General features: G+C 44.3%; 1 protein-coding gene across 7 annotated transcripts in view; it reads left to right on the top strand.

Moving 5' to 3' along the window:
* The window catches only part of Hnrnpm (heterogeneous nuclear ribonucleoprotein M), a 41945-nt gene that overhangs the window by 20185 nt on the left and 3740 nt on the right, over positions 1–18020 (top strand). For 2 of the 7 annotated variants that reach the window (XM_042693557.1, XM_042693564.1), the window contains 9 exons: positions 1840–2031; positions 2670–2823; positions 4442–4491; positions 5740–5800; positions 9046–9147; positions 10205–10249; positions 10680–10757; positions 13469–13567; positions 16782–16835. In XM_042693557.1, the coding sequence (XP_042549491.1) occupies positions 1840–2031; positions 2670–2823; positions 4442–4491; positions 5740–5800; positions 9046–9147; positions 10205–10249; positions 10680–10757; positions 13469–13567; positions 16782–16835 (835 nt within the window). The remainder of the gene's footprint in view (positions 1–1839; positions 2032–2669; positions 2824–4441; positions 4492–5739; positions 5801–9045; positions 9148–10204; positions 10250–10679; positions 10758–13468; positions 13568–16781; positions 16836–18020) is intronic. The other 5 variants (XM_042693560.1, XM_042693563.1, XM_042693559.1 and 2 more) reach the window with 5 other exon arrangements.

Raw genomic sequence — 18020 nt, 5'->3', positions numbered from 1 at the left:
CTTATGTGATGCTGAGGAATCAAACCCAGGGCCTCATGCATGCAAGGCAAGTACTCTACCACTGAGCCACCTTCCCAGCTCCCGAAAAAATCTTGTTAATACCAAAATTCTACAAAACATGCCCAGAAGTTCCTTCTCAGACCCTACATCAGGATGAGGAGCCTGGGGAATGCATAACTGTTTTCAGACATTGCACAAACCCCACTACACTAATTAGATTCAACCATGTGGAACCATGAAGATCTTATTCCTATCTGGAATACTGCATAAGGTTAGCCAGTTGTGTCACCCTACTTCTTCACCTTCTTCACTTACTGGTTCTCTTGAGAGTTATATTTTTTTACATTGAACTTTATGCCCTTTCATTTTAGTTGGAGCTCTTTTTAGACTGTTGGTTTAATTCATTTTGTCTTGTTATTGAATACCTTTGAGAAATGTCTTAGAAACTTTCTTTTTTTTGGTCAGTCCTGGGCGCTGTCCCTGAGCTCTTCAGCTCAAGGCTAGTGCTGTACCACTTGAGTCACAGTGCCACTTCCAGCCTTTTCTATTTATGTGGTGCTGAGGAATTGAACCCAGGGCCTCATGCCTGGGAGGCAAGCCCTCTACCTCTGAGCCACCTTCCCAGCCCCGAAACATTTTTTTAATCTCTGATGTTGTGTGTGTGTGTGTGTGTGTGTGTGTGTGTGTTTTGTCAGTCATAGGTCTTGAACTTGGTTTGGGCACTGTCCCTGAGCTCTTCAGTTCAAGGTGAGCACTCTACCACTTGAGCCACAGTGCCACTTCCAGTTTTCTGGTGGTTAATTGGATATAAGAGTCTCACAGATTTTCCTGCCCAGGCTGGCTTTGACCCTTGATCCTCAGATCTCAACCTCCTGATTAGCTAGGATTATAGGTGTGAGCCACTGGTGCCTGGCTTATGTTTTAAATTTTATTAGAATAAATTAATTGTGCAAAGGAGTTTCATTTGTGATGTTTAACATCATGCACTTTGATCAAATTAACCTTGTTTATAATACTCTTTCATAATCTTTTTCTTCCTGCCCTTTTGACATTTTCTAGTGGATTTCATTATGTTCTTTCAGTTTTCTTGTTTGTTTTGTTCCAGTCCTGGGACTTGAACTCACAGCTATCTTTGAGCTTTTATGCTCAAGGTTAGTGCTCTACCACTTGAATCACAACTTCATTTCCAGTTTTTTTTTTTTTGTTGGTTGTGGGGTTTTAACTCTGGGCCTGGCTGCCATCCCTCAGCTCTTCATGTCAAGGCAAGCACTCTACCACTTCAGCCACTGTGCCACTTCTGGTTTTATCTATTTATGTGATACTGAGGAATTGAACTCAGAGCCTCATGTATGCGAGGCAAGCACTCTACCACTGAGCCACCTTCTCAGCCCTTCACTTCCAGTTTTTTGCTAGTTAATTGCAGATAAGAGTCTCACAGACTTTCTACCCAGCCTGGCTTCAAAATGTGATTATCACATTTCAGCCTCCTAAGTAGCTATTACAGGTGTGAATTACTGTTACCTGGCTCTTTTTTCCCCCCCTTTTTCCTTTCTCTAGTTATACTGAGATTTGAACTTTGGGCTTTGAACTTGCTAATTAGGTGCTCTGTCATTTGAGCCAAGTCTCGTGACCTCTTTTGGCTTTTTGATAGTTAATCTCATCTTTTTGAATAGGATTATAGGCGTGAGTCTATATGTCTTTTTGAGCTAGGTTTATCTTGATTAGCATGAATCTCTGAAGGTTTTTTAAAAAACACAATTATTTAAAAACCAATTATTATAAACCTGGTTCTGCCTACTCTTAAGTCGGTTCAGTGTAACACTTGTGTGCTTATTTCAGGATCCTGATGGTGAACATGCCAGGAGAGCAATGCAAAAGGTGATGGCTACGACTGGTGGGATGGGTATGGGACCTGGTGGCCCAGGAATGATTAATATCCCACCCAGTATCCTAAATAATCCCAACATCCCAAATGAGATTATCCATGCATTGCAGGCTGGAAGACTTGGAAGCACAGTGTTTGTAGCAAATGTAAGTAAATGGAAATGTTGTTTAACATGGAAAATGTATAGGACTCAGGCCTTTGAGCCAATCTTGTCAATATGTGATACAAGTAATTCTGTGTTTTGAGAGAAAAGAATTTGGATTCTCATCTTAATTTTTTAGAATTGAGCCTTAGGGTTGTGTTTTGTGGCCTGGTAACCACTGTGTTGTAAGTCGTGGGCATGCATACAGCTGCACTGGAGCCTTGTTTATTGCTGTTGCAGAGGCTGCAACAAGGGCAGGGCAGAAGTTGGCAGAGATGGAATACTGACACCTGCCTCTCCTTATGTGTGGCGTAGATGATATCTTTGTTGTTTGCAAGGGGAAATATTTGTAGAACAAAGCAATTTGGGCAGTAGTAAACCTTAGCAGGGGACATTTATTTTTAAAACCAGGAAATCGGTGTTTGAGACAAGCATGGGATCTAAATTGTTCTTTTTAAGAAACGGACAGTAGATGTAAAGCCCACGCCCCTATTAAAATCCTGTTTGAAAAATTTCACTGCAGTGAAATCCTAATGCCTGTTTCCAGTCAAAGCATGTCTTCTTTTAAAATATTTTTTATGTGATGTTTAACAATGTGAACATTGTAGTTTCTATCCCCCCTCCCCCCTTTCTCCTGATTAGCTGGATTATAAAGTTGGCTGGAAGAAACTGAAGGAAGTGTTTAGTATGGCTGGTGTGGTGGTCCGAGCAGACATTCTGGAGGATAAAGATGGGAAAAGTCGCGGGATAGGCACTGTGACTTTCGAGCAGTCCATCGAAGCTGTGCAAGCTATATGTATCCTTGTGCAGGAGTTTAACACATGGTGAACAGGGGGACTTCAGCAGTGTTAAGGCAGTAATTATATAACTGTGCATGCTGGAAGGAACACATTACTGAGAGATTTGAAAATTCTCTGGGGTGGGGTTGAGTGAATACCCTGTGAGATATGTTGGGTGGTTAGAGCTAGGTAAGTGCCTAGAGGTGGGGTTTTCCAGTGCTTGTTTATAGAGGAGTTTGGGTTTGAAGGGAGAAGTCTGGAAAATGCATCACGAGAGATTTTTTTTTGGTCAGCTCTGGGCTTGAACTCAGGGCTTAGGCACTTTTCGTGAGCTCTTTTTGCTCAAGGTTAGCACTCTACCACTTTGAGCCACAGTGCCACTCTGGTTTTCTGGTGGCTAGAGATAGGAGTCTTACAGACTTTTCTGCTCAGACTGGCTTTGAACCATGGCATCAGCCTCCTGAGTAGCTAGGATTACAGGTGTGAGCCACTAGTTCCTGGTGAGATAACATTATTAGCCTCCTTTTAAGGATTCTGTGTCTTCAGTGAATAGACATTTGAAAGAGGCAGTTTTCCCTGCCCTAGATGTGTACCCTAGAAGTTAAATTTTGTTGTTGTTGTTTGGATTTTTTGCTGTGGGTCCTGGACTTGAACTCATGACTTGGGTGCCATCATCGAACCTTTTTTTACTCAAGGCTAGCGCTCTACCACTTGAGTCACAGCTCTATTTCCAGCTTTCTTGGTAGTTCATTGAAGATAAGTGTCTTGGGGCCTGGGAATGTGGCTTAGTGGTAGAGTGCTTGCATAGCATGCATGAAGCCCTGGGTTCAATTCCTCAGTACCACATAAACAGAAAAAGCGGGAAGTGGCACTGTGGCTCAAGTGGTAGAGTGCTAGCTTTGAGCAAAAAGAAGCTCAGGGACAGTGCCCAGGCCCTGCGTTTAAGCCCCAGGACTGGCAAAAAAAAAAAAAAAAAAGATTTTGCTGCTTAAGCTGGCTTTGAACCATGGTCCTCAAATCTTAGCCTCCTGAGTAGCTAGGATTATAGGTGTGAGCTACCAGTGTCCAGCTAAGTTGTACCTTCTTGAATCACAATGAACAGTGCCACACAGTCATTAAGGACTGGCAAGACTGTCTCTGAGTACACTCAATGAATTTAGGACACAGAAAAGTGTGATGGTACTACTGGAGGAAGGTCAGGTGAAAAATGTAAGGTCCTGAAGCTTCAGGCCAGAGGAGCAAGTGGAGATTTACCTTTTTTTTTTCCCTCTAGCTTTCATAAATTATTATCCTTCTGCTTATTGTAGAAGCACATGCATGAAAATACAGTGAAGAATTGAAATTGCTATGAATTTGCTGCTTAGAACAGACACAGGGTCATCTAGCCTCTGGGTTGTACAAGGCTTTTGACATTGGTCTGTGACAGGATAGACATGTGCCCTGGGTTGAGTTTTCTATGACCTGTGCATGTGGGAAGCACCCAAATGACCTTTAGCTGAACAAAGTTTCCCACTCTGACTTTGAGGGACTGGTAGCTTTGAAGTGGTACTCTTTGTCCCCCCCCCCCCCCCCATTTTTTTTTCCTGCTGTGGGTGGTTTTACTGATGTAACAAATAACCTTAATTACAATATTAGCTATGTTTAATGGCCAGCTGCTATTTGATAGACCAATGCACGTCAAAATGGTAAGTAGAGATTGTTTTCTCTGTCATATACTCAGATATCAAATACGTGTAATGAAAATGTTCCTGAGAGCTTCCCACAACTTCTACTCTGAGCTGACAGACACGGTCCCCTATGTTGAACATATATGTGACGGATATAACCTTTTGCTCTTGCAGCTTATCTGTAGATTTTTCTGGTTTGCCTTTTGGCTGTTGCTGGTATGTTCAGGAAGTCAAATATCCTACTTGAGCATGTGATGAGTTTGTTTTTTTTTTTTTTTTTTTTTTTTTTTGTCGGTTGTGGGGCTTGAACTCTGGGCCTGGGCGCTGTCCCTCAGCTCTTCAGCTCAAGGCGAGCGCTCTACCACTTGAGCTACAGCGCCACTTCCGGTTTTCTGGTGGTTTATTGGAGATAGGAGTCTCACGGTCTCTCCTGCCCGGGCTGGCTTTGAACCGCGATCCTCAGATCTCAGCCTCCTGAGTAGCTAGGATTACAGGCGTGAGCCACCAGCGCCCGGCTATGTGATGAGTTTTAAGAGGAATGGTTAGAAGTGTAGGCTTCTAGTTTTCAAAGTATTACAAAACAGTGTTTGGTTAGCATATTATACTTGGGGTGAACATAAGTCTTTGATTCAGACAGCATTTCAAGGTATTTCAATTGTAATAAATATTAGCTCTGCTACAGTGGTGCCAAAGATGATAATAGTTAATACAGACATCACTGGAACATGCCGAGGGTACTAGAGTTAGAACTCAAATTCAGGAACAACAAAAAAGGAATTATAAAATGATACTTCAGTTACTTAAGACATTCAGTTTGGCATTTTGAGTTGATAAAAGGATTCACGTGACTCAAAAAGTATGAAAAGAGCGAGGTTTCATTTGTCCTTCTTGCCCAGGTCATAACCTTTCCCCCACAACAGCATGCCTGATTTTTATCCAGAAGGCAATAAACACACTTCACGTGTCTTTTCCTCCTCATACAGTGCTATGTGACAGGAATGTGTCATAATTTATACAGTTTGTTTAATAGTGCATTTTTTGTGTGTACTCCCTGTCTTTTTCTGCTCTTTTCTCCCTCTCTTTTTTATTTTGTGGTGCTGGGGATGGAATCTAGGGCCTTGCACAAAGTACACAAGTGCTGTTCCTTTGAGCTTCAGCCTCAGCCACCCACTTCTTTGTGGATGGGAGTTATTCACACATCCTTTTTGCTATGACAAGCCCTCTTGCAAGGGACTCTGAGATACATTCATCTTCTTCCTCTTTCAGGATGAGAGGGCTTTACCAAAGGGAGACTTTTTCCCTCCTGAACGTCCCCAGCAACTTCCCCGTAAGTATTTTAGTTTCAGAAGTATCCTAAGGAAGGAAGAGCCCAAAACTGCAAAAGGGAGGGGGACAAAGGTGAGGCTGCTGTGAGAATCAGAAGATAGCTTGGGTGCCCGCACAGAAACATGTTAACAGCATCTTCATAGCAGTTTGGTAGGTGCTTAGTCAGGCTTGGTGATGCATATCTATTAAACCCAGCACTACCGAGTCTGAGGCAGAAGACCCAGACTTCAAGTAGAGATGAGACATTATGTGATGGATAGATAAGTGTAATCTGATAAATCCACATGATGGAATATATTATTCAGTCATAAAAAGGAGGGCTGAGCACCTAGTGGCTTACATCTGTGATCCTAGCTACTCAGGAGGCTGACATCAATGAGTTGTAGTTCAAAGCCAGCCCAGGCAGGTAATGAAGATGAGACTCATCTCCAATTGACCACCAGAAGCTGGCAGTAGATCTGTGGGTTGAAATAGAGAAAAAACAAAACAAAAAAAAAACGCTCAGAGACAGCTCCTAGGTCCTGAGTTCAAGTCCCATAACTGACCAAAAAATAAATAAAAGGAAGGAGATTAAAAAAGGGAGAAAATAGACAAGGGATTCCCAGGGGCTGGGGAGAGGTGAGGAGTGACTGTTAGTGGGGATAGTTTCTTTTAGGAGTGATGAAAAAGTTAAGGGAATAATGTGGTTGCATAGATTTGAATATACAAAAAATCCCACTGAATTCTTTACCTTTTTTTTTTTTTTTTTTTTTTTTCTCGGTCGGTCGTGGGACTTGGAACTCTGGGCCTTGGCACTGTCCCTCAGCTCTTGGCTCAAGGCAAGCACTCTACTTCTTGAGCCACAGAGCCACTTCTAGTTTTCTGAGTGGTTTATTGGAGCTAAGAGTCTCATAGACTTTCCTGCCCGGGCTGGCTTTGAACCATGGTCCTCATACCTCAGCTTCCTGAGTAGCTAAGATTACAGCATTGGCACTGGCTGAATTCTGTACTTAAATGAAGGTTATGATACATAAAAAAGATTATCAGGTACAAAATGTTAATGAGTAAAAGAGGAAATTGGCTATTGCATCATGTAGGTGAAAGGTGAAAATGTTTTGTGACCAGGAAGGCTAGTAGATTTGAGTGGTCACTGGTGTGAATGGCACATCAATATGAAGTCCTAGTCACCTGCTCCCCAAGCAGGGCAAGCCAGGCTAGAGCATCAAGTATCTACATTGTAGGAGTTAAAGTAGATCTTAAGGGAAGCCTATGGCTTCAATATGGAAAGGAGGGGGTGTTATTGTTCAAAGGCACCATTGTTTGGGGGCAAGGCCACATTATCTTAACATGCCCACTTTCAAGTTAATGGTCACTGGTGCTCCTGTTGATTCTTCCTCTTGCAGGAGGAGGAGCCCTGGGCTCCAGGGAGGCCATTATCCCTGGCCCTTTGTCTCCTTTCCCAGCTCCAAGGGTTGACTAGTTTGCTTTGGGAGTCAGTAGCCTTGGTGACTTGGTGCTGTTGCCATGCAGTTAGAAACAGGGATGTTAATCAGATTAAATACCTTCAAGTGTCTGATGCTGTTGGTGACTCCATCTCAGTTGGTTAAAGCCTCAAGACCTGGTTACCCAGAGCGGTACATGCATCAAGCCCATTTGTGTATAGAGGGGTTTGGAGCTGAGGGTAGGCTGGGTATCAAGTTAGGGAACTTTGTGGGCAAGAATAGAGATGGGTTCCTTGAGTACATTAGCTGCATTGTTATTAAAATAGCACAGATTGAGAGTAGTATGGCCCAGTATGTGAACTGACAGAATAGCATTGTTTTTCATGAGTAAAGTCTTTTGGGCTGCTAGATTTAGGAGGATGTGGGTGGGCACTGGACACATTTGTGCTTTATGTCACTTGATAAAACTTGGGATTTAGGGTGCTGGTACTGGGGATTGAAGTCAGGGCCTGCATGCTGTTCCTGGGCTTTTTAAAATTATTATTGTGAAAGTATCGTACAGAGGGGTCACAATTACATGCACAAGGTAATGAGTGCATTTCTTATCAAGCATTGTTGCCTCCTTTTTTTCCCCTTACCATCCCTTCCTGTTTCCCCCTACCCCCAACCCCCTCCCTCCTGGGCTTTTTTGTTCAGGCCTAGCATTCTACTTGCTTAAGCCACAACTCCACTTTTCTCTTTTTACTGGTTAATTGGAGATAAGAGTCTCATAGGACTTTCTGGCCCAGGCTGGCTTCAAACTGTGATCCTTAGATCTCAGCTTCCTGAATAATAGCTAAGATGACAGGTGAGCCACTGGGGTTTGGCCTGTTTTTTTGTTTTTGTTTTTTTCCCTTTTTTGTGTCAGTCCTGGTGTTTGAACTCAGGTAGGTGCTGTCTCTGATCTTAACTTACAGCTTTTTGGTAGTTAATTGGAGATAAGAATCTGATGGATTTTACTGCCCAGGCTGGCTTCAAACTGATCCTCAAATCTCAGTCTTCCTAGTAGTTAGGATTATTGCTGTGAGGCACTGGTGCCTGGGTTCCATAAATGTTTTCTTAATTTAGGAAAAGAGACTCAGGATTCTTACTGTATAGGTTAGTCTCGATCTTGGCAACATTCAAGTGAACAGATTTTGTTGTATAAACTCCATTCTACATTGCATTTAAAAAGACGTGTGGGCCAGGCACCAGTAGCTAATAACCTGTAATCCTAGCTACTCAGGAAGCTGAGATCTGGGGATCGAGGTTCAAAGCCAGGCTGGGCAGGAAAGTCTGTGAGACTCTTAACTTCAATTAACCACCAGAAAAACCGGAAGTGGTGCTGTGGCTCAAATGGCAGATCACTCCCCTTGAGCTCAGGAACAGTACCCAGGCCCAGAATTGATGCCTCATCACACACACACACACACACACACACACACACACACACACACACACACACACACACACACACACACACACACACACACACACACACACACACACACACACACACACACACACACACACACACACACACACACACACACACACACACACACACACACACACACACACACACACACACACACACACACACACACACCAAAAAAACAGCCATGTGAAGCAGAGTGCTCCCAACTACACAGGAACCTGTTTGGGCCCTGGGGACCCACAGGATGATTAGGGTTGGGGGACAGTGATCATAGCAACTGACTGTGATCACAGTAGTGATCGTAGCATACTGACTTGTTTGTTTTCTCAAAAAAGAACCTACACTTCTGACTTTCTCTTTGCCTTTTAGATGGACTTGGTGGTATTGGCATGGGTTTGGGGCCAGGAGGGCAGCCTATTGATGCCAATCACCTAAACAAGGGCATCGGCATGGGAAACATAGGACCTGCAGGTGAGAATTACCGTATACCTTGATGGAGGGTTTCTGGAGAAGTGAAAGTTATTAATTACTGGGATAATTGGACCTTGAATAGTTCAAATGGAATAAAGATCTAATTGAGATAAAATTCTTATTTAGCTTCATTTTGATAAAGGCAGTGTTTTGTGTTTTTACTGAGTTGTGTTTATTTTTAAAGCCATTATACCTTTCCAGCCAGAGGGTTGGTCTTGTCCAAGGCCACACTGTCACCAACAGGCTACAGGTCTGGCTACAATACCTCAGCATGCTCTGGTGCCCGGATAAGTCTGTCACCTAGACCTCCTTGGCTTCTCACATGTCTTCTAGAAGTGGGGAGGGTCTCACTGCATGACAACATGACTGTCCCAGGTCACAACACAAAAGTGTGGGCATAGACTAGACGTGGCTGTTTAGTGTTATTTTGTGTCATGAGGTATTTCTATACTATTAGGTGTGTTTGATTTTTATGACATCACACATTAAGTTTTTTTTTTTTCTTGATATCATTTTGAAATTGTGCTTTGGTGTCCCTCTGTACTGCCATACTGCCACTGTCATTTTTGCTAGTTGTTAGCTTTCCTCCCATTCAGATCTTGGCCACAAGCCCAAATAGCTGTACCTGAGCCATATTTTCTAGTTTGACCCCCTGAGGAAGGCGTGTTCTAGGAAGAGATTGGGGGGGGGGGGGGGGAGTTGCTCTTTTTTTTTTTTTTTTTTTAAGACTCTTTAAAGGGATTTTATTAAAAGCCCACCTTTGTTCTATAGAATTCTGAATTCTATAACACAAGTATTTCATGGTCTTTTTGATTATTGTGTTTAAAATGTCCAACCTGGTTCATAATGAAACTGTGTAGACAATATAGAGCTTTAAGCCACATAACACTTTATTTGGTTAAATAGTTTGTAATGGGAGTCAGTCCCATCCCTTCTCCTGATATGTCTGTTAAAGTATTTTTGAGTCATGTGATGGTTTGGAATTTTTTTGTGCTGCTTAAGTTAAATGTTACTGCTTTGATATAATTTTAGTTTGCATTGACTTTTTCTTTTCAAGGAATGGGAATGGAAGGCATAGGATTTGGAATAAATAAAATGGGAGGTAAGAAATTGAAAGTGAAGTACAAAATAATCTCTTAGGTCTGGCTTTTCTCTCTGCCTTCTTTCTCTTTTATGCCTTGCATGATATTGCCACTTGAGTTTCCAAAAGATTTGCATCTATCAACCATTCTACCTATCCATTGTTGCAGTGGGTGTGGCTGTTGGTTCTGGCTCTCTAGCTCTGTGACCTTGGGCAAATCACTCCATCTCTCTGGACCTCTCTCTGCTTTGTGTATCATCTAGGGGGTTGGGACCAAGTTAACTTTTGGAAGGTGGTGATAGTTTCCAAAATAGCGTTTTTCTTTCCAATGCTCTTGAACTTGGTAAGTTCTTGGCAGAAACTGCCAAAGAGATGTTTTTCTTCCTTTCCCTGATGTGTCTGGACAAGCAGTCTCCTTGTGATGGTGCTAAGACACACACCTTTTTTGCAGGCATGGAGGGACCCTTTGGTGGTGGTATGGAAAACATGGGGCGATTTGGATCTGGGATGAACATGGGCCGGATAAATGGTAAGATCCATGTTTCCTTCTGCTCCTACTGACCTCTGCTGGCTATGAGCTCCCAGTGCCTTTTAGACTGCTGATGTCCCACCTCTGCTTTTCTTCTGAATCACATGTCAAAACATTTTGAGTTGCTTTAAATATTTCAAAGCTAGACTTGGTTCAGTTAGTCACTGAACTCTTGAAGTATCCATTGTTTAGAATCTCCCCATTACTTGTCCTGTAAAGTTTTAGCGAATTTTCTTACTGCTGCCAGTGCTCTCAAGCATGTAGACATCTGTTCTTAGGCTTTATACATGATCTCCAGTGTAGGAATGCTTTGGGATTCCCATGAGAGCTGGGTTGGGTAGTTCTTCACCATCTGTCCAGACAACTCCCAAGTTCTGGGCAGAGAGAGACTAACATAGCATTCACACACGTTCTAGAAAGTACTCTCATTCAGATCTCACTGTCCTGCCACCTCCTAACAAGTCTGTAACATTAACACCATGTTATTCCATTTAGTCCTTAGAAGCATCACATGGCACACATCTGAATTTGTGGCAGTGACTTGCCTGAGGTCATGTGGCTAGTGAATGATGGTGCTGTGGTGTAAGCCCAGGCTGCTCCAAAGCCGGGCTCTTCGTCATGCCCATATCCTGCTTTCTAGAAACGCCTCCAGCACAGCGTCAGCCTCAGTGCTGAGAATCTGGAAGTCTTCTTAAAACCATCTATGCTGGTTGACTCTGACCCTTCCCCCTACCCTGCCTACTGGAAAGCTGCTGTTTTTATTCTTTCTGCTTTCCTGGACTGGGCAATTAGGAGGATTTGGGTTGTAGTAAGTAGAATATGGAGAGAGAGCAGGCATCTTAGTCTGTCCCTGGGAAGCTGGGTGTGGGGTTGGCTTTTGTTGTCTTGCCTTACCTAGGCAACGGGTGTGTGTTGGGGGGTTTGTAGGAAGTCTGCTGTTAGTAACAGGAATAGAGGTTTGTGTTTGAAGGGTGACTAGGCTTTCCTACTGCGCTTGTGTGCATAGGGCTTATTAAAAGTTTTGAGATGTGTGGCTTGATCAATCTGGACAGATGAGAGATTGGGGAGGAAAGATAGGTTGCAGTGCAGTTCTGTGGTGGGCAAATAAATATGGGTGAGCTTGTGACAGACAGGTAGGTATAGTCCATTGTGAAGGTTCCAGATGCTTATTCTCTGCAGAGAACCCAAACCTGAGTATCTGTTGTTTGTGCTGGGTGCCTCTGTGAAGCTGACATTGTGAGCTCCCTCTCCAGCCTCATCCTGGATCTGGGTTTCTCAGATTTGAGTGAACTTTCCTTAGAGCCCTTGGGTGGGAGTTATACTGAAAAATTGAGAGCCATTTTGCATTTGACTTGTTTAATTGATAACCCCAGTCCATTCCTGTGGACACTAGTGTTGACCTAAGCCTGGCACATTGGTGCTCGAGGGTCTTTTGGCAGTTGGGAAAGTGAGTTGTGAGGCTTTAGCCAAAGCATTCAGGCCTGCTACATATGGCCTCTTCATCTGAGAAGCTGGGATGCTTGGTGTTTCTTAAGCTGAGCAAGCCCTGCCTGCCCACCCTCAGGCAGCACACTAGCCTTGATTCAAACTATGCTAATACCATCTTTGCCAGAGTCAGTGATTCATAACTCCTCTGAGCCTCTAGAGCATCATTTTAATTGTTCACGGAAAGAAGGATGCAGGCCATATGACAGCATTGTTTGTAATTGTGCCATAAAAGATGTCCATTAAGCTGGGCACTGGTGGCTCATGCCTGTAATCCTAAATATTCAGGATGCTGAGATCTGAGGATTGCAGTTCAAAGCCAGCCTGGGCAGAAAAATCACCATGAGACTCTTACCTCCAGTTAACCACCAGAAAACCAGAAATGGTGTTTTGGCTCCAAAGTGGTAAGAGTGCTAGCCTTGAGCAAAAAAGCTCAGGGAGAGCACCCAGGCCCTGAGTTCAAGTCCCATAACCGACAAAAAATAACTTTGGTGCTAGAGATAGAACCCATAGAGATAGAACCTCATTGAGCTGCCCCCAGCCCACTAATACTAGCTTTTTCAGGGACCCCCCCTCTCTCAACATGGGATGTGACATGGATGTACCAGGTAGGAGTTGTGAGTAGCAAGCAAGTGTTCACTATTGTGCACCTTTACCCCCAGAAGCTGAGGTTTTGTTTTTAATAGCTTATACTAGTAATATGTGCTAATTATTTTTTTTCATAACAACACAAATAAATGTGTAAAAGCTGACAAAGAAGTTGCCCAGATCCCATTATGTAGGAGGGTTAATTAGCTCAGGAGCCAGTAGAGAAGTGTGTGCATGGTCAGTGTGTTCTGAACTTGATCACCTTCACTGCACCCCAACTTGGTGTGTGACCTTGACATGTTATTGACTGGTGTAAGCCTCAGTTTTCTTTGTGAAGGAGCAGTGATGGGTAGTGCAGGGCAGGCTGGGTATGAGGGTGCAGTAGAATGATGACAGAGCTCCTGGCTAGGCCTGTGGTGAGTACCAGGAAGTGGCACTGGTAGATCAGCCAACTGCAGCCTGTGTTGACTGCTGCAGGTGTCTCCCAGTTTCTGTGGTAGCTACAGTAGTTATGGCTGTCAGAGTTGGTAGGTAGCTGACATGATGTGGTTGTTATGGGTCTGTAGTTGTTTTGTTTTGCATGTTTGAAACATCCTGGTTATTCCTGGAAAGGCCTAGGGTAATATTTTTTTCCACAGAGATGGAACGTGGCATGGGTGCAGGATTTGAGAGAGACTTTGCCAGAAACGAGATGGGAATGGCTCGAAGCTTTGGAGAGCCCCTTGGCAGAGGAATGGGTAAGACAGCCCCTCAGACCCCATGTGGGCGGGGTCCACCCATGGGCTGATAGGCTGCCTAAGCTCAGCCTTAGGTTGGGGCTTCTTTCTCAGGCAAAGTCTGCTGGTTTTCTTCAGGCTTAAAAAAAAAATCTGTCTTGTAGACCTATTGGTTCTTTATAGAACCCTTTTTCTTCTTTCAGATAGCTTCTTTTTTAAATTGGCATAAGTTTTCTGCTATTGTAGGAATTAACACTGCTGCCTAGCATAGCCCTGCTGCTGAGCAGGCAGGAGTCTCTCTCACTAGGGCCCAGACTGTACAGTGAGCTTATGGATGCCCTGGGAAGAGATGTGGTAGACAGGGACATTTTATTGCACTGCACGCTTTGAATATTGGGGGCCTATTTTCTAGTTTGGCAAAGCAGTTTCCTTTTTGCTTTGCCATAGGTGTCATCTTTCTCCATTTATTTTAGATAGTTGTAAGAATTGGAACTTCCCTGTCTGTTCTAGGGCTCTGAAGCTATTTTCTCAAAGGCAGTCTAGAGAACCCATCCTCCCCACCCAGGCTGCCTCTCCTCCTGTGCCTGCACGAAGCTGCTCAGGGGCTTTCACTGTTAGAGTGCTTGGATATCTGTGGGCAGATATCCAGTGTAGTTGGTGTCTACTTGGTACAAGCTGTATGTATAGAATTTGTGAAGGCCTAGAAAGATTATCTTGAGGTTTGTTTTATCATGCAGCTCAGCACTTTCACTTTAGGTCATCTCTTGCCCCCCTATCTGCAGTGTTCTTTCTGGAGGTCAGAAACTACTGGAGCCTGATTGCCTGGATGCCCAGTTTGGTGGTAATTTTTGAGGCTTTTCTCTCACCATAGTTGGGTATATTGGCTAGTGTCCTTGAATCTTACAGGCTCTAGAGAATAATTGTCTTTGGGAGGTACTTGCTCTGGCTGCTGCTGCCTCTTCCAGGTTGTTCTTTTTTTGTGGGGGGGAGGGTCAGTTGTGGGGCTTGAACTCTGGTCCTGGGCACTGTCCCTCTCAGCTCAAGGCAAGTGCTCTACCACTTGAGCCACAGCACCACTTCCAGTGGTTTATTGGATATAAGAGTCTCACAGGCTTTCCTGCCCGGGCTGGCTTTGAACCTCGATCCTCATATCTCAGCCTCCAGCGTAGCTAGGATGACAGGCGTGACCCTCCACCAGTGCCCGGCGCCCAGATTCATTCTTAATGCCAGTCCATCTATGGTCTTAGAATAGTTGAGTATTTGAAAAAATACTAAAAAGTGTACTGTCATTTGCTCAAATGTGGTTGCCTTTAGCCAGAAGAACAAGATGACATAACTACACCCATAATTCCTTTTGGCTTTTCATCTTCAATTATTGCCAATCTGTGCCCCTTAAGTCTTATCACTGCAGTGGCTTGGGTGGATATGGCCTTCTTGCCTATGAGATCACCTTGTATGGCACAAGAAACTCTTCCTGATCTGACCTTAGTGGGCATCTCACCCGTGTCCCCTGGTACTTTGGTAACATTCTTTTGTTGCAAATAAAATTTCTGTGTGTATCTGTTGGTACTTTTCCTTGAACTCCAGACCTGGGTGCTGTATCTTAGCTTTTTTGCTGAAGTCCAGGGCTCTCCCACTTGAGTCACAGTTATGCTTTCAGCTTTTTTGCTGGTAAATTGGAAATAAAAATCTCAGATTTTCCTCTCCTGGCTGGTTTTGAATCTCAGCCCTCAGATATCAGCTTCTTGAGTAGTTAGGATTTCAGATGTGAGCCATTAGTGCCCAGCTCTAGGATAGTTATCTAGGATTTGTGCATTAAGGATTGAGTCATCAGTCTGCTGCCGTATGTACTGTTTCCTGCCCATTGTCCCTTCTCCCAGTGTGGCATTAGATCTTACTTGTACAGATATCTGTATTTGTTACTTCAGAGACAGATCTGTGGTCCTTCATCTTGGAAGATATAGTGCACCTGAAGGGCTGACACTTGGAGCTGTCTAGGAGAGCATTAGAGGTCAGCACGCAGATGGGGTCTAGTGATAGAGTGTCGGGTAATGATTCCCAAGCTCTGGGGCAGAATGTGAGCAGCACAGAAGGTATCTCAGGATCGAAAAGGCATTGCTCTGTATGCCTGATGAACAGCCATGCTTTGTTCAGAGCAGCAATGCCAGGAGTACAGTTGATGCTGGAGGATTGGAGTTGGCAGAGGCTGCAGCATTTCAGGTGCAGAGGGTAGGAAGAAGTAGGAAGCATGGGTTTAGGTGGGGGGTCAGCAGGGCTGAGAGTGAATGCTGGTGATACGTGGTACACTGGTGGGAAGCAGTGAGTGCTTCCAGGAAAGCAGAGTGAGCCAGGCTAGGCCTGGAAAGTTAACAGGATCTTGGGTGTCATGGAAGAGTGAGCTTGCTACTTGCTGGCAAGCAGAGTCCATTGTTCTTGGTGTGCTTTCCCACCTTCCTGGTCTAGCAGACCAAGTACAAGACACCACTGTGGGCTAGCTTTTAATTGCTTGGTATTATGGTGATAGTATGAGGCCTTTGTCCAAGAACTTGAGGACCTGAGCAGTTGGGTACATGTTCTTCCATACAGCAAAAGAACGAAGAGACTTTGGAAGGGGATGCTAGCGATGGCATTCAACCAACACCAAGGTCTGATGGGCCAGCATCAGTGTTTTCTGTGTGGGACAGTGGCTTTGTACTTTGTCTCCAGCTTGGCTTGTTCTGGGCAGACCCATGTGCAAGCACTGTCGGTTTCCCCTTTCTCACTGTAAGTAGTTGTAGCTTCAATGAGATGTGAGGCTGGGAGTAATGTTGAGAAAATGTGGAGGCTTTAGACTTGTGAGCATGAGTCCCAGGGAGGCCCGGATTTCCTGCCCAGGTGGTCATGGGAAAGCCTCAGGGCTGAGGGTCCAGACCAGCTTTGGGAAACTCCTGAGCAAGGACTGAGGCTCTGATTTTTCTCTGACTTTGAGCTTGGGGGGGGGGGGGGGTACACAGGTTCCTCGCTCTGCTGGACGCATTCTGGAGCTGCAGCAGGTCCCAGTGTTGTGACCATTATCATCAAGGACTCTTGAGTCTTCTGTCATGTGATCTTGTCTGTCTGTGTTTCTCAAACCTTTTTCCTTTGCTTTCTTTGAAAAAAGAATTATCAGTAGTATTTCTGCTTTGGAATCTGTAATGAGTAAGTTTTTATTATCAGAGAAATTTGGCTAATTGTTTTTTCTTCCTGATTTCCTTAGAAATCCTAAGTAATGCACTGAAGAGAGGAGAGATCATTGCAAAGCAGGGAGGAGGTAGGAAACACTTAGTTTGATGTTTTGATTTTGAGAAGAGGCTATTAATGGGGGACAGCCTAACGGTATAACAAACCCCTCTGATCCAGACTGCTCAGGGTGGGAGCCGGCTCTACCTTTTCCTAACTGTGTGATGTGTGGCAAGTGGCTGAACCTCCCTGTTTTTATGTGAAGTCACATGTAAGATGTGATATAATAGTACCTGCCTCAGAGAGTTGTGAAGAATTGAGCCTGTGTGTGTTTGTCTTGTGTTGTATGTGTTGTTAGCCTTGTCTCTGTTACTGCACTGATGTAGTTTGATACTGCTAACGTATCCATTCCTAAAAATAAATGTTTTCTCCTACCTGGCTATAAAACAAAATAGACTACTTAATGCATAGCATGTGCTTATTAAAATGTGCAAATATACGGAAAGATTCAGAAAATGATAACAAAAGTCTTTATCTGCAGGCCCATCACCAAGCAGGAAGAGCTGGTGTGTACCCTCCTGGGGTACAGTTTAATGGGCATTTAGAATGTCCTCTGTAGCCGGGGCACATCTGTGGGGACTGCTTGCAGAGCTCTGGTGGGCACTTTCTTCCTGGTCCTCTGCTATGGGCATTAGGTGCTGCCCTCCTTCCTGCTGCTCTTGGGCAAGCTCCTTTTTTTCTAATGAAGTGAAGAAGTTAGTTTTGGGCCCATTCTGCTCAGATTCTTATCATTGTTCACATTAGGCTTTGTTTGGCCATGTGGTATACTGCTTTTCAGCTAAGGAAACTGGCCTGGAGAGAGGGAGGTGGGGTGACTGTGCCAGGTTGCAGCCTTGGTCAGTTTTTACAACCAGTTACAGAAGTTTCTGGGTGTCCTCTTCCTGCCTGTGCATGTGGGTCTGAACTGCATGGGTTAGTAGAGCTGGCGCTGCCTGGACCTCGAGCTCTGAATTGGGGAAGTGCTGGGCCGTGGCATTGGCTTTGGTGCTAGGCCAGACACACCCATCCAGTACTGCTGACCTACCTGTGCCTCTGGCAGGTCCACCCCACAGTGTGTCAGCCTCTTCCCTCCACTACCAGTGAAGTAACATTCAGCTAGCAATTTCTCTGATAGTGTAAGGTCCCTGGAAGTGGACAGTTGCACACATTGGTCCCCACAGGAGCCAAATGGGCGTTCTCTTTGTTCCATTTGTTTCTGCTTATTCACATGGCTATG

This window comes from Dipodomys spectabilis, unplaced genomic scaffold (genome assembly GCF_019054845.1).
Source record: "Dipodomys spectabilis isolate Male_0828 unplaced genomic scaffold, ASM1905484v1 ptg000173l, whole genome shotgun sequence".
In the NCBI taxonomy this organism is placed as follows: Eukaryota; Metazoa; Chordata; class Mammalia; order Rodentia; family Heteromyidae; genus Dipodomys; species Dipodomys spectabilis.
The sequence above is the reverse complement of the archived record's forward strand: the minus strand, read 5'-3'. Positions and strand labels throughout refer to the sequence as shown.